We start from the raw sequence: 14415 nt of genomic DNA, 5'->3' as shown, positions 1-14415 counted from the left end.
TCACGGGCGCGGCGGACATCGCGATGTCCGCACTGAAAGCGGCTCCGGTGCCCCGGGCATTGCCGTACCCGCGGGCACCGCCGCTGTCCCGCCTCACCCAGGCAGTGCTCGGGGGGAAGGTGGCTGCGAACTCCACGGAATGGCCCTGACATAGGTTGGGCACAGCCAACCTGGGATCCGCGTCCTGAGGGACAGCCCGTACGACAGCCGCCAGCGGCACCCCGCGCCCGGAGGGCTATTCCGGAGGGCCATTCCCAGGGCACGTTCCTGGGGCTCATGCACATTTCCGGGGCACATTCCCGAGGGACCGTGGCACTGGGACCCCGCCCGCCGCAGGGTGTCACGGCCCGCAGTGCCCGGGAGGGGGCGACACTCCCGCAGGTGCGCAGCCCCCGGTGCCCGCTCGGTGGCGCTGTTGCCGCCCGGCGCGCCGCCCGCCGGAGCAGTCGAGTTCGCGGTGCGCTCGCTGGAAGGTCAGCGCGGCGCGGGGCGTGCCGGGAAGGCGGGGTCTTCCTCCGGGGCAGCCATCTTGTCCTGGCCGGGGCCGAGCCGAGGGGCGCGGGACGATGAAGGGGTTCCCGGTGGCCGCGCGCTCCCTCTCGGTGAGCGGGATCCGGGCGCGTCGTGCGCGGTGCGGGAGAGGCGCAGCTGGCGGTGACAGCCGCAGCTGGCGGTGACAGCCGCTGTTTGGGCCCGGGGGCTGCGGGCGAGCCTGACCCCCGCCAGCCCGGCGCGGTGAGCCGGGCGGTGGGCGGCGGTCGTGGCTGCCGGGCTGCCCGCGGGGTCGGGGTGGGTTCCGGGGTCGGGGCCGGGCCGGCGGGCGGGCGGCGCGGCGGGACGGCGGCTGAAGGTCAGACAGGCCCCGGGCTTTGGCAGAGCCGCCCCGGCAGCGGCGCACGGGGCACGGAGAGAAGGGAGGCGAGGGGATCCCGCCGCGCTGCAGGAGCTCCAGCTGCCTGAGATGAGGCGGTGCCCTTGGCATTGCCGCGTCCTGGGGGCGGCCGGGGGGCAGAGGGCTTCTCCTGCCCAAAGGCTCTCGCGGAGCTGGCGGACAGCTGGGTAGGACCTGTGCTGGATGCGCGCTGGAAATGCGCTCCAGCGGGATGGAGAATGACCTCTGAGTGACAGCGTGTGAGTCAGTTTTAGATATGTAGTAGTGGTTCATAAATAAGTAGAGTTTAAGACTGAGTGTCTTACCAAACCCTTGGTGAGGGAGCAAAGGAGTTTTTCCTAGATTCATACAATGAACAGTCTCTGGTGAAGCAATGGGAATTACATCGCTGACCTCGGTACAGCCCAGTGCAGTGGTGTTTCTGTCACTCCGTTTTCACCTTGAGATGCATGAGAATGAAGTTATTTTTTAATGAGAGTAATATGTAAATTTACTAGTATAAGGAACTTTTAAAGTTAGTGGAAAGTAATAGCATTTCAGATTTGAAATCAGCAGTCTTGTCATTTCTGTGATTTCTGTTGCCAGCTGCTGAATGCAGGGCTCTTGTGGTACTCACCTCTTCCTGTGAAGGACTGCCTCTGGTTATTAAAATCCTAGCATCATGGAATGATTTGAGTTGGAAGGGACCTTAGAGACTCCAGGCCCCCTGCCATGGGTAGGGACATCTTACACTAGACCAGGTTGTTCCAGGCTCTGTCCAACCTGGCCTTGAAGACTTCAAGGGATGAGGCGTGCAGAAATTCTCTGGACAACATGTTCCAGTGCCTCACCACCTCACAGGGAAGAATTTCTTCCTAAAATCTAATATAACTCTGTGACAGTTTAAAATTATTTCCCCTTGTCCTGTCGCTATGTGCCTGTGTAAAAAGTCCCTTTTATCTCTTTTAAGAGCCCTTGAAGGTACTGCAAGGCTGGAGTGGGGTCTCCCTGGAACCTTGTCTAGGCTGGGCCCCCCAGCTCTCTCAGCCTGTCTGTGTAGCAGAGGTGCTCCAGTCCTTTGATCATCTTCATGGGCTCCTCTGGACCGATTTTAAGAGGCCCAGACTGCAGTTTGGGGACTTGCCTACATGTCACTGTTTTTACTCCAGTGTTCGAAGTCCTTCATTGTATTTCTACTTTAAAGTCAGATTCTTTTTCAGTATTTAAGGAAATTTGATGAACTAATTAAGGGAATCCATCTCTTATGCTTTCTCCTTTAGAAGAGATTTTACTCACTGAAAGTAGCTCCTAAAGTTTCATCTTCACCAACTGCAGCAAAGGTGAAATTATCTCCAGCGTCTCAGGATCTTGAGGTCAGTATAAAAATACAAGTTGGTTTTTTCCCCCTCTCTTTTAAATTTATTTTTTAAAACTCGGTCAAAGCAGAGCTGTGATAGTACTTCCACTGAATGAAAACAAAGGTATTTTTCTTTTTAATACAGATCACAAAATTACCAAATGGCTTAGTTATTGCATCTCTGGAAAACTTTTCTCCTGTTTCAAGAATTGGTGTGTTTATTAAAGCAGGCAGCAGATATGAAACCACCAGTAACCTGGGAACTACTCACCTGCTTCGTCTTGCATCTAATTTGGTAGGTGTTTATTGCCTTTGTTATTATGTTGACAGTAGGTGAAATGGTCAAAGTTTATTATTGCAAAAATAAATGGTATGGTAAAATTTAATGTAAGAGATCTTAGGAATTGGAGAACAATGTACAGTGGTACTTGGTTATGTGGTTCAGTGCAGGAGAAATGATAGTGTGTCCTGGAAGATGGGAAGTAATACTCATTTATAATTGTGCTTTCCTCTGGTGTCTTAAACTACATATATAGATATATATATATATATATATAGATATATATATATATAGTATATTTGTATTCAAATATACACATAACTAATTCTATTTAAGCTGCAGTAATAATTAGTTCAGGTGGTTGTTACAAACTCAATTTTGTGCATTGTGGAATAATTCTGAGTAGTTTCTCTGAATGCTGCCATCAACTCAGTATCTGTGTTTTAAACAGCTAGAATTGTAAGTTGCCCTTTTTTTGTCTGTTTAATAGACTACTAAAGGAGCTTCCTCCTTCCGGATCACTCGTGGCATTGAAGCTGTTGGGGGCAGCCTGAGGTTTGTACCCACCTAGAAAGATAATCTGTGTTGCTGAGATGCACAGGAGCTCTAGGACTGAAGGAAACATAAGACAATAAACACAAAATGTGTAGGTGGATAAGCTCAGCGGGGTACTTGAATAGTGAATGTTGCCAAGGAAGATCTTGTACTTTTTGTTCTGTTAAGCTTCAAGGATGAGCTCATGAATTGTATCTTAGAAACACCTTTCAATAAACAGAATATAAATATTGTGCCCATGGAAGAAATATAATTTGTCTTGGAGCCTAATTTTCTTTCTGCTTTTGCAGACTTTAGGAAAGTTATTCTCAAAGTCAGTAGATTGCTTTTTCTTCCTCCATCTTTTGTGACTAGATTGCAACCTTGGGAGCAGTACAGGCAGTAGTTAGCTGTTGTGAATTGGGGGTTTTAAGCCTAGAAAACAAGACTAAGAGGAATAAAAGAGGGATTTCACTGTACCTGCTTTCTTTCAGTGTATCTTGAAATCTTCCAGTATCATCTTATCTAGAATTCGGTTAAAAATAGAGTTTTATGACTCTACCCTTTTTCTGGTCCTGTCAGTAACAAATATGTTGAAGGAAAAGGGAAGCATCGACCATATTTTCTGCCCAAAGAGAGTAATTTCTAAATTGCTTTGTTTAATACATATGCACTTCTTTTCCCATGTTTTGTTATTCAACCTCATTTGCTGTTTTACCTTGAATTATTGTGGTATCTTAAATTCTGATGGTCACAACTCACTTGTTATTCTTTGAATATTATTACTTGAATACTGAAGATGTGAGTTTTAATTAAATCTGTTTCTGCTCTGTATGTGTTTAAACAGTCACCCCAGACAGATTTAAGGTTAAGTAGTTACTCCAGTCTGTATCTTGATGAATTTGATCAATGGGGAGTATGTGTGAGGATTCATTTCTGTGTTCTTTGCTGCAATGGATTTTGGTTTTTTTCTCATGCAGTGTGCACGCAACGAGGGAGAAGATGGCTTACTCTGTTGAGTGTCTGCGAGACTATGTGTAGGTATCTGGGTGGGCTAGAAAGGGAATTACTGCCTTCTTAACACTGCTTGGTGGTGAAGAGCTGTCATTTTACAGGGTGGGAGGAATATCTGTTCTCATGCTTTTGTAATAAATCAGTAAATTACTATATTAATATTCAACTTCTATGTCATGTTACTGAGCATACAAATGCTACAGAATGGAATTCTCCTACTTTGTACAGCAGTGCTGATAATTGCTCTGCCTTGAGTGATGTGTTTTGTTGTTGACATGTTGCTTGCAGATTAATTTGAATTGCTTTCAACTGCAGAAGAAGCACATGTTAGTTGTGTTTAATGCCTTTGTACCTTTTTTTATCTAGTGATACAGTGATGGAATATCTCCTGAATGTTACCACAGCACCAGAGTTCAGACCATGGGAAGTAGCTGCTCTTCAGCCACAATTAAAAGTTGATAAAACAATTGCACGTCAGAATACTCAAGTTGGTAAGTGGATTTTTTGAACCAGTGTATTGGCTCTGCAGGAGTTCCTTCAAAATAAAAAAAACAGTTTCCATTTTGCTCTGTCATATGAACATTGAATTTTTCAGTTTATTGATAGGTATGCTCTTTCTGGGGTTATGGAACTTTTCTTTTCAGGTTTTTCCAACCTGTGGTAGCATTTAGCAAGTAACATGCTGAAGACATCTTACACCAGTCTCCTTGACAGCTTCCATTTTACATTTTTATTTCTTCTCAAGTACAACCAAAGAATGTGCAAGTCATAAGTGTTGTTGACAATGTATTTGCAGAAGCTTGTGTTCTGAAAACCGTATTTAGGTATTACTCATAGGTGTGAAAATAGTATCCTACAGACTTCTTGAATTTGTATGGTTATTTTGGTATAAAAACAGTATGTATTTTCATCACACTGAAAGTGGGTTCCAGCTTTAGGGTTGTAAATTTAGATTTCTGTGTTTAAGGGAAAACAAAGAGGAAACACAACACAGTCTCACTCAGATCAAGCCTATTCCAGTATATGTTGTGTTATTAACTCATACTCCAAGATCACCCAGGTAGTTCTACTCAATAAACAATAATTTGTACCACTCTGAAGCACGTTTACCTTTGTAACCCATTGAAGGTGACAGTGTAATGTTGGAAAAAATCTGTGGCTCATACTGAAGTGCTGCTATTTTTTAAAATTAGTCGTAATTTTTTTTAACTTATATCAACTGCAGGTTGGTTTTCATAGTAATGTAATATTTTCAGTTAGTTATGTTCAGCAACAGAACTATAAAGAAAGGAATCTTTCTCTTGAGGAAAAAGTGTGAGCAAATATAAGGAGAATATCAAAACAGGAATTACTAGAATGCTATTGGAATGTAAAAAAACTGATGAGAAGACACTGACATCCTTCATCTGAGCAGGGAGATAGATGAGACACCTCACAAAGCTACAAACAGGATTCTAGAGAGCTGTTCTTTCTCAAGAACAAGGGCTGCCTACAGTGAAGATGATAATTAATAGGATGCTGCTCCCCTTCTTCTAAACACTGATTGCATTTATAGCTCGCTGTTGAAGCCAAAAAGTGTTGAGCATCTATGTTACTATATATATAAAAGTTTATTTTGGGTACTGTGTTTAGTAAGTTAAAGAACAGAAGGCCTCAGGCCAGATTGCTCCAGCCCAAGGATTTGGAAATTTCCCTATGAATTGGATTATTCCAGACCTGCTTTTGAAAATTGTATGGTCCTTAAAGTGGAGCACAGCTTCTTCATTTAGTTTCATTCATAACCTTCATTACATGTGGATCTTGTGTTAATTATCTGAAACTGTTCCTCTCAGGAGTGCTGGAAAACTTGCATGCTGCAGCTTATAAAAATGCTCTGGCAAACCCCTTGTATTGCCCAGACTACAGAATTGGAAAAATTACTTCTGAGCAGGTAGGGTTCTTTGTATTGTGCTAAATGTCTGCTTCAGTTTTTTGTCAGGAATAGGTGGTGAGAGAAAATTAATTTAGTATATATACAGCCAGTATTTACTACCTTATTAATCTGGTGTTGAAATAATTTATTTCCATGCAACTTTTAATACTGGGTACAGAACTGATATTTTTTTTTTTTTAATGGTTAATGTCAGTGGCTTACTGTTGACAGTAAGGCTGTCAATGAAATGCAGGTCTTCTTGTATAAAAGGGTTTTGTAGTTGTCACTGGGAAATGCAATAAAATTACATTCTATAGACAGTTCCTTTTGGAAGCTTTGGAATTTGCTCTAAGAAGTATAAGGGGCTATGTCAGAAACACACATGATTTTTGTTCTTTAAACAAAATACCCTAAAATTTGAATTTACTGTTGCAGCTCCACCATTTTGTACAGAACAATTTCACAAGTTCAAGAATTGCTCTCGTAGGAATAGGTATGTATGTTCCTGAATGAACACTGCAGGTCCTATGGGAAAACTGCAGGAGAAAATGGAGTTCTCTGTAGAGGTAAACTGTTACCATAGGCTTCACTTTTATTGAACTGCTGTAGCTTTTCAGTGGCATTGCAAATGCTTGCTGTATTGCAGGTATATATCACTCCACCTTAAAGCAAGTTGCAGAGCAATTCCTCAATATCCGAAGTGGATCTGGTACTCCTGGTGCAAAGGCTGTTTATAAAGGGGGTAAGGATGTTTCTTTATCTATTCTGAGTGACTGAGTTTCTGTTTATAAATGGTAGTATTAAAGTAGTAAATGGTGTATATATATATATATATATATATATATATAAATGGTAGTATCAAAGTTACAAGTGAAAACGATACAGTTGCACTAAATCTGGGCATTGGAAGTGACAGTTCAGGTGCATATCCCATTTAAATAAGCAGAAGATTCCACCATGGAAAGTTCTGGGATAAAACTGAACCCAGCTCTTCAACAAAGTTTTACCTGGGACATCATTTTTTTCTATAAAGTGAAAAATAAGCTGCCAAACGGTTTCTCTTGGCAGTTTTGCTAAAATTCCTGTAAGAGTAGGTGAAAGGCTGTCAGGAAATGGAGGCAGGATTTCTATTTAGGGAAGATGTGTTAAATGTTGTAAGTCAAAGCAGTGTGTAGCCCTTTCAGAGCAGCATCTCAGACCATTACCATCAGCTATTATTTAGTTGGAGTATTAGATGTCTCTGTAAAGATATGAAGGGGAAAAAGAAAGTTTCCAACATTTAATATTAATATTTGACTGGAATAACTTCAGTTTCTATAAGCCAGCATAAATATTATTATGAACAGAAAGTACACTATTTTCTGGGCATTTGTTATGTGGAGACTCTGGGTATTTGTTATGTTGAGTTTTATCATCTCACACTGTGTGTGGTTCAGGGTCAGGTTCAAATAAGGCATAGTAGGGCACTGGGTTGTGTGCTAGCAAGAAAAATTTTGAATGTTAGACTTTTTAAAAATTACCTTCAGCCTCGTGCTCCCTTCCTGAGGAGGCATGCAGTAACTTCAGGCCTTGCTCTTCTCTTGTTAAAGGGAAATGTTTCTTTCCATGCCTGTGAATGTACAGTAGTTTCTAATTGAACACTCTATTACCTTTTTTCTCTTGTATTTCTAGGAGAAATCAGGAAACAGACTGGTGATAGCCTTGTCCATGCTGCTATTGTAGCAGAAGGAGCTGTTGTTGGGAGCCCAGAAGCAAATGCCTTCAGTGTCCTTCAGTATGTTTTGGGTGCTGGGCCCCTTGTCAAGAGGGGAAGCAGTGTTACCAGCAAATTGGCCCAGGGTGTTGCTAAAGCAACCAGCCAGCCATTTGATGTAAGTTCTAAGGATTTTGGAACTATAATCTAGATTTTGGAACTGTATTCTGATTTTTAAGTAAAATGTATATTATCTTTGAGAGGTAACTACCTTCAGCTAGAATCTTAATTGGTTCATTCTTGCACACATTACAGTGTATCAGGCAAGGGTTTCAGTCTGATCTTTTCTCAGCACAGATGGAGTTTAGCTTCTTGAATTACAGTATTGTAGACCCTAATAGTAATTACTTTCCAATGCTTGAATTACTCTGATACTCAATTAATGATAATGTTTGTTTTTCAGGTTTCTGCATTTAATGTTAATTACTCTGATTCTGGGCTCTTTGGGATTTATACCATATCCCAGGCTCCAAATGCTAGGGAGGTGAGTTGCTGATTATAATTTAAGCATTAACAATATAACCTTCAAAGTAGTGTTTTGATTTGAGATTGTGACTGATTCATCTAAAAAAAAAAAGGAAATTCATATGTTTTTCATATGATTTCCTGTATAAGAATGCTGCATATTCAGTTATGACTTAGCTCTGCTAGCTGGGAATGAGACTTGCTTTGTGGGAAGGACAGATCCATAATATGAACTGAAGTTAATAAAATGCCTTGAATTGCTGACTGTAATTGCTGATATACATTAGTAAGCCAGAGTATATAATGAAGAACTGTCTCTTAAAGCTGGCAGAACTGAGCACTTACATGAAAAATGTTGAGACCATATAAATGAATGCTATGGTGCAGTTAAAATCCACACTGGTTTTTGTGCAGTTTTGGGAATACTTTACAGTGTTTTTTGTCTTGTTATAAAACTGCTCAGAATTGTGTTCAGGCAGACAATCCTTACATTGTCAGCTGCTCTTCCCTTGAAGTTTCCAAGATACCAGATAATAGAAGTAATATGTTGAAATTTGATGTGGGAAGAAATCTTAAATGATTTCCTTTTCCTCAGGTCATTAAAGCTGCTTTGAACCAGGTGAAGGCAGTTGCTCAGGGTGGTGTCACTGATGCTGATGTCACAATAGCAAAGTAAGTCTGTAAAGAACTCTCATGTGTGTAAAGAGAATTTTCTTAACATGCAGCTACTTGTGAAACATACAGACTATTCTGTACAGCAGAGCTTATCCTGTAATTATTTCCATGGGAAACTACTCACAGTCCTGCATTAAAACTGAGCCCCTGTTAATATTTTTTTGAAATCTGTACTGATTCTCCAGTAGTGTTATTTCTAATAAAAACTTATTAGAGAAGTGTTAATATTTTCTGAAGACTGTTTCAATGTAAGAAATTAGCAAGTGTCAGCAGGTGCTGTCATTTTAATCATACTCTGTAGTATTAAGATGTGTTTAAATTAGAATCCTAAATTGCATTATTTAGGTAATTCCCTTTACAGTTACACTGAGCAATTCCCAAAACAATTATAATAAGCAATCTGTGCCATCTTCAAAGAAAAAGAGTAATGAGGGTTTGCAAGTGTAAAGCACTGAATTTGTGATGGTACACCAGTGCTGGAAATACCTGCCCCAGGAACATTGGAGGGGGGTCTCCAAGTGGTGCTATAATGGATTGAGCTTTTAAAGCTGCAGTTGTGCAAAACAACAACATAGTACAGAATCAAGTAGCAAAATGAAAATCTTGTGTGTTGCAGGTATAAAAATACAAGACTCCATGTAAAGCATAGTCACCCAAAATATGATAGCCTAGACATGATTGGTTCTGCCTTAGTCACTTGTGGCTAAAGGTGGAGTCTGGACTTCTTATACTGGCATTATTTGTTTTGTGTGTTGTGGGTTTTGTGGGTTTTTGTTTTGTTCTTTTTTAACAAATCTGCATAGCATTAGGGAGTTACATGTAGTGCTGCTGTGGCTAGTTTTCTTTTTCTTTTTTTTTCCTGGAGTTTCCTTTCTGGAATGGCTTTATACATTTCCTATATTCTTCCTTTTCCTTTATTGAAAAAAAAAAATAACCCAACAAACCCAAACCCAGTCAGTTCTATTTGCAGAGTCTGGCAATTCAATCAGAAATACCAAGCTACTTAATAATGAGCTATTGGAATAAATAATTTTCTATCTTTTTGTTGTCAGAATAGAAGGACTGGCTTAGAAAAATAAGGTTTTCATATGTAGCAGTGATTCTGCATGAAACACCAAAAACATAAACTCTTTTAACAAAACATGGAGCTATTACAGGAGTAGCCTGAGCATTTACATTCACTGCTTCTTTGTCACTTAGGACAAAATTGCTCTGCATGCAGCTGTTCCTGATAGTTTGTCTAACTGCACTGGTTACCTCAGACAGAAAAATTCCTGAGCTAGAGATCTTCTGACTGTGTGGGAGGACAGTAGGTGTTCAAGTACCTGTCATTTTCATGCTTGGTCTGTTTGTGGTGCCTCTTTCCTAACCACAGAATCCTTCCCTATTAGACAAGGGACACCTTTCAAAATGGAATCTTGAGAAGTTCAAAAGGACCAAAACCTCATTGTATTTATGGGGTGGTAGGGAAGGTAATAGCAGGGCTTCCAAGCTTGCTCATTCTTGATGCTTTCTTGATGGCAGAAATCAGCTGAAAGCCAACTATTTGATGTCAGTGGAGACCTCAAAAGGGTTGCTGAATGAAATTGGCTCCGAGTCCCTGGTTTCTGGCACACACACATCCCCATCTGCTGCTGCTCAAAAAATCGACTCTGTAGCCACTGCTGATGTTGTGAATGTAAGTATGTGTCAGCAGCCACAGGTGCTCCTTGATCACTGGGTCAGGTTTTTTATGGAAAACTGATGCTCATTTCTGTGTGTTTATAAACACACACATATTCTGTCTTTAAAAATAGAAAAGGCAGCTCATTTATAAATCCCAGCTGGGTATCTTTTGATGTCTTCACTTTATTAACAGAAGACTCTTTAATACAGTGTAAAACTAGTATTGCTGGGAATTATGTAAAATTCTCATCTTCTTCACTTAAATTTACCAAAACTGCCAACTAATGGTCATGGAAAACTTCATATTAGTTCCAGTGCAGGTGATGCTGTGTCAAGGTTTTTAGGATTCCTGAGTCTAGAATAATGGGTGTGTTTAATAAAACAATTAAGCTTTCAGTGATAAATAGATGTAACTTTGTTGCTACTGCACATTATCTTGTTGCTTATATGTGAAGCTAATTTCTAAAAATCTATCATAGAGAGAAATTCTGAGATAAAAAATTTGTTTCTTCACAGTCATTGCTTATTTGTATTGCAGCAATTAGCAATATCTTTAGTAGTAATGAGATACACTGTATTTTATGGTGTAATAATTATTCTAGGAATAACCATTTTTAGAGTTCATGCCTTTTATATCCAACTGTATCTGCTATTTCTGTTCACATTATAAAGTAATGAGCAGCTGCATTAGAAGCAATTAGATTTATACAGCAAAAGGAGGCTTGTTTACCTGATGTGTATTATAGTAGTGCCAGGATTTGTTCTTTGTTTTAGTAACTTGAAGCTGATGAGTTGAGTAGCATCAACTCTGTTGTAGTGAATATTTCCTCATATCCACTTTCCTGATTTATTTTCAGGCTGCAAAGAAGTTCCTCAGTGGGAAGAAATCAATGGCAGCTTCTGGGGATTTGGGAAATACTCCTTTTCTTGATGAGTTGTAAAAACAAATCTGGGATGGATTTGATTCAAGATGGACCTGAGCTCTAAGTCACTTATGTTCTAAATGAATTACTACTAACTTGTTATTTATGAATTCAGTTCTTTCAGAAGGTTAATCTGGAGTAATTGTGAGCTTGCACTCATCAAATAAAGTGCTGAGTTCATACATTTTGTGTAGAAGTTTTTTTTCACTGAAAATGTTATATAAAAGGCTGATAAATCTGGCTCTGTACAGTGGAGGTAAAAACCACAGTGCAAAAACAAGATGAGTTTTGATCAATGTAAAAAAGGTAAATATGTAAAAAATGATCACCACAAGGAAGGCAATGCAGTAATTACCACTGGTTAGCCATATATTCTTGCATATTCAGGAAAAGTTCTTGATAGATTGTCTCTGCCATCCTTACATGAATTCAGAAAAGAGACTTGCCTTCAAACAAAGCTTGCAGTTTCTGCTTGTTTGGGATTAGCAGAGATTCTGTTTCTCCATGACTTCTCCACAAGTAGCACTGGAAGAAGCCTTTGAGGGGATTAGCCTTGTATAGCTAATACATCATTTGAAATCTCATAGGACATAATTTTTTTTTTTAATTCTAGGCATATATTAAAAGAAAACAGATACAATACATCATAAGAAATTGAGGCTTTGAAGAAGCCAAGTTTTGAGCCAAGTCTTACAGACAGGATTCATGTGATCCACAAGGGCAGGAGGAAGAGGTCTCAGCATGGAGGAGGTCAAACACCTCTGGCTTGGAATGCAGGATTACACCAGCATCACTGTGGAGTGCAGCATCTCACTGTGCTGCTCAAGTGTCTGGCCTGTGTCAGCTATTTGCAAATTGCTGGTAACATGAGTGAGCTCACCACACTAACTGTGAGGATTTATACTGAAAAGCATCCAAGTCTGTATCATCATCACTACTGGACCCAGAGTCATCCTCATCCTCAGTGTTTTCACTAATACTGGAAAGACACTGCCTGCTATTACTTGAACATGCAGTAATTCCCATAGGCATTTAGTTAGCTATTTATGGGATCTTCATTTTTTTCAAATGCTTGTTCTAAAGACAAGTTCTTCAATTCTGAAGCTCCTCTAGTATCAGACATTCTATTGTCCATTGTCCCTTGTGTACTCTTCCCTTTGGTCTTTCCCTTTCCACAGTCCACAGAAAAGCAAGCTCTTCTTTTTCTGCTCTTTCAGCATAGTAAATGATTGATTTAAACATAAAGGTTTAATCTCCTGGAAAGCCCCTTGCTGTGTGAGCTTCCTTTCTGCTGTTCTAGCCTAATTATCTCATTTTAATACTTGTGTTCCTTTGCCTGCCTCTGAGGTTTATTTCTCTTAAAACTCTGTGCCTCAGGAAAACTTGGAACTGCCTTGTAACCCATCTAGATTAATTCTGCTGCCTGTATGGACCACCCTTATCACTGAGAGCAAGATCTTCTTAAAAGTTGTCTGCTATGACTCTCATGAAAAGTGCTTTTTTTTTTCTGTTTAATTTAAAAAGTCCTAATATTTTAATCACTGTTGGGAGTTCAATTGATTAAGAAACAAATAAGCTTTGTACAGGATTGTAGCAAGAGCTCCATCTTGGTACCATCACCTGATTGTGTCTTGATGTGTTTTTTACACTAATGTCCATTACAAATGGGCATGGCCTCTGACTTCAGGGGTTTTATTGCCAGCCAGAATTAATGCTCACAGAGGAGGGAGGAAAGGACCTTAAGAGACATTGTCAGGAGCAGCCAGAGGTTAAGCAGGAGGTGCCTGCAAGAGCTGAGGCATTCCAGCAGAAAGCAGACACTGAAGATTTTTATGGAGATAAAAACCTCTCTTGCACCACTGAAGGTATTTTGAGCAAACACACACATCATGCAGCCCTGTCTCTTCTTGCTGGCATGGAGAATAGGACATGCATGCCTCTGTGCCAGTTTGGTGAGTAACTGTAGGATTTTAAGACATTAGTACCTCCCACTACCTCTCTTAATTCCTGCCTCCTCCTAAAGTCAGCAGAGTGGCACCAGCTTGTTCACACTACAAGCAGTAATAAAACTGTTCTTTTGGGTTCCAATTTGAAACTTTTCAGATTATACTCATCTTAATCAGATGAAGGGAAAAAAGTCCATAAAGATAAAATCTAATTCACTGCAAGAACAGCTTCTAAGTACAGTGCATTTGTGCACCTTACTTTTCTCAAGCCCCATACTCTGTGCATTGGTATTAATGCCAAAATCAGTGTGCTGCTTGTGTTGTCAGTAAGAGATGGAGCTTCTACAAATTGCTAGATTTTTTGCAAAATTTTACAGCTTTAGTCCTAAACAAAGTAAGTAAGTTGGGTGAATCTGTTCACTTCATGTTTAGGATGAAAGTAAGTTCATCCTAAACATGAATTGAACAGATTCAGGTGTTTGTTGGGGTTTTTTTTGCATGGGGCATGTGCTGAGTTAGATCCAGGTGCTCCAGGAAGCATGCTCAACTTGTTTCTTTTGGTTCCAAAAACTAAGATCAGCTACAAAGGAACAATGTTTGTTACAAGTCCTCAACCCACTTTACACCCTTCAGTACTTGCTGCAGCAAATCAAACACATCACATGCTGTAAATAATTTGATTCCTTGTAGCCTTTATTGAAAATGCTTTTGAAGCTTGCCTTCTTCAAATTGTTGCAAATAAAACTACTTATTTTCACTAATGCATATTCTTAATATTCAATCATTAGTATTCTAATTATAGGTGGAGAAAAAAACCCAAACAAACCCATCAAACCCAAACAAACCAACAACCAAATCAGTATCATATTTATACTTCTGTATATCAAAGGGTATTTTCAGGGAATGGATGAATGGTATTACATCCTAAGAAAATAATAATAAAAAAGTATTTAGTTCAAATTTATGCTCTAGATTTTTCCACTCATTTTTATACTCAGATCAAAAGTGCAAAGCCTTTTT

At 40.1% G+C, this 14415-nt stretch overlaps 1 protein-coding gene across 2 annotated transcripts; it reads left to right on the top strand.

Annotated features, from left to right (window-relative positions):
• Positions 1–24: 24 nt before the first annotated feature.
• UQCRC2 (ubiquinol-cytochrome c reductase core protein 2) lies at positions 25–11633 on the top strand. 2 transcript variants are annotated; one of them, XM_071444099.1, is made up of 14 exons: positions 25–381; positions 2152–2244; positions 2374–2523; positions 2999–3063; positions 4023–4079; positions 4423–4547; positions 5889–5986; positions 6404–6461; positions 6615–6710; positions 7640–7839; positions 8125–8205; positions 8782–8858; positions 10386–10539; positions 11384–11633. In XM_071444099.1, exons 1-14 carry the CDS (start codon positions 277–279, stop codon positions 11465–11467), a joined length of 1443 nt encoding a protein of 480 aa, XP_071300200.1. In that variant the 5' UTR covers positions 25–276; the 3' UTR covers positions 11468–11633. The 2 variants fall into 2 exon arrangements, with proteins under 2 accessions (XP_071300200.1, XP_071300202.1); XM_071444101.1 differs by lacking the exon at positions 25–381 and adding an exon at positions 446–602.
• Positions 11634–14415: the final 2782 nt, after the last annotated feature.

The sequence above is a fragment of the Agelaius tricolor genome, unplaced genomic scaffold, assembly GCF_023055355.1.
Source record: "Agelaius tricolor isolate 1412-34295 unplaced genomic scaffold, bAgeTri1.0.p SCAF_19, whole genome shotgun sequence".
Classification (NCBI taxonomy): Eukaryota; Metazoa; Chordata; class Aves; order Passeriformes; family Icteridae; genus Agelaius; species Agelaius tricolor.
The sequence above is the reverse complement of the archived record's forward strand: the minus strand, read 5'-3'. Positions and strand labels throughout refer to the sequence as shown.

Bases quoted from the DNA above. Each gene is read 5' to 3' on its own strand.
- UQCRC2 (XM_071444099.1), top strand. From the start codon at position 277: ATGCACATTTCCGGGGCACATTCCCGAGGGACCGTGGCACTGGGACCC. The intron at 4,548-5,888 runs GTAAGTGGATTT...TGTTCCTCTCAG, and splicing joins ACGTCAGAATACTCAAGTTG to GAGTGCTGGAAAACTTGCAT. The intron at 5,987-6,403 runs GTAGGGTTCTTT...TTACTGTTGCAG, and splicing joins GAAAAATTACTTCTGAGCAG to CTCCACCATTTTGTACAGAA.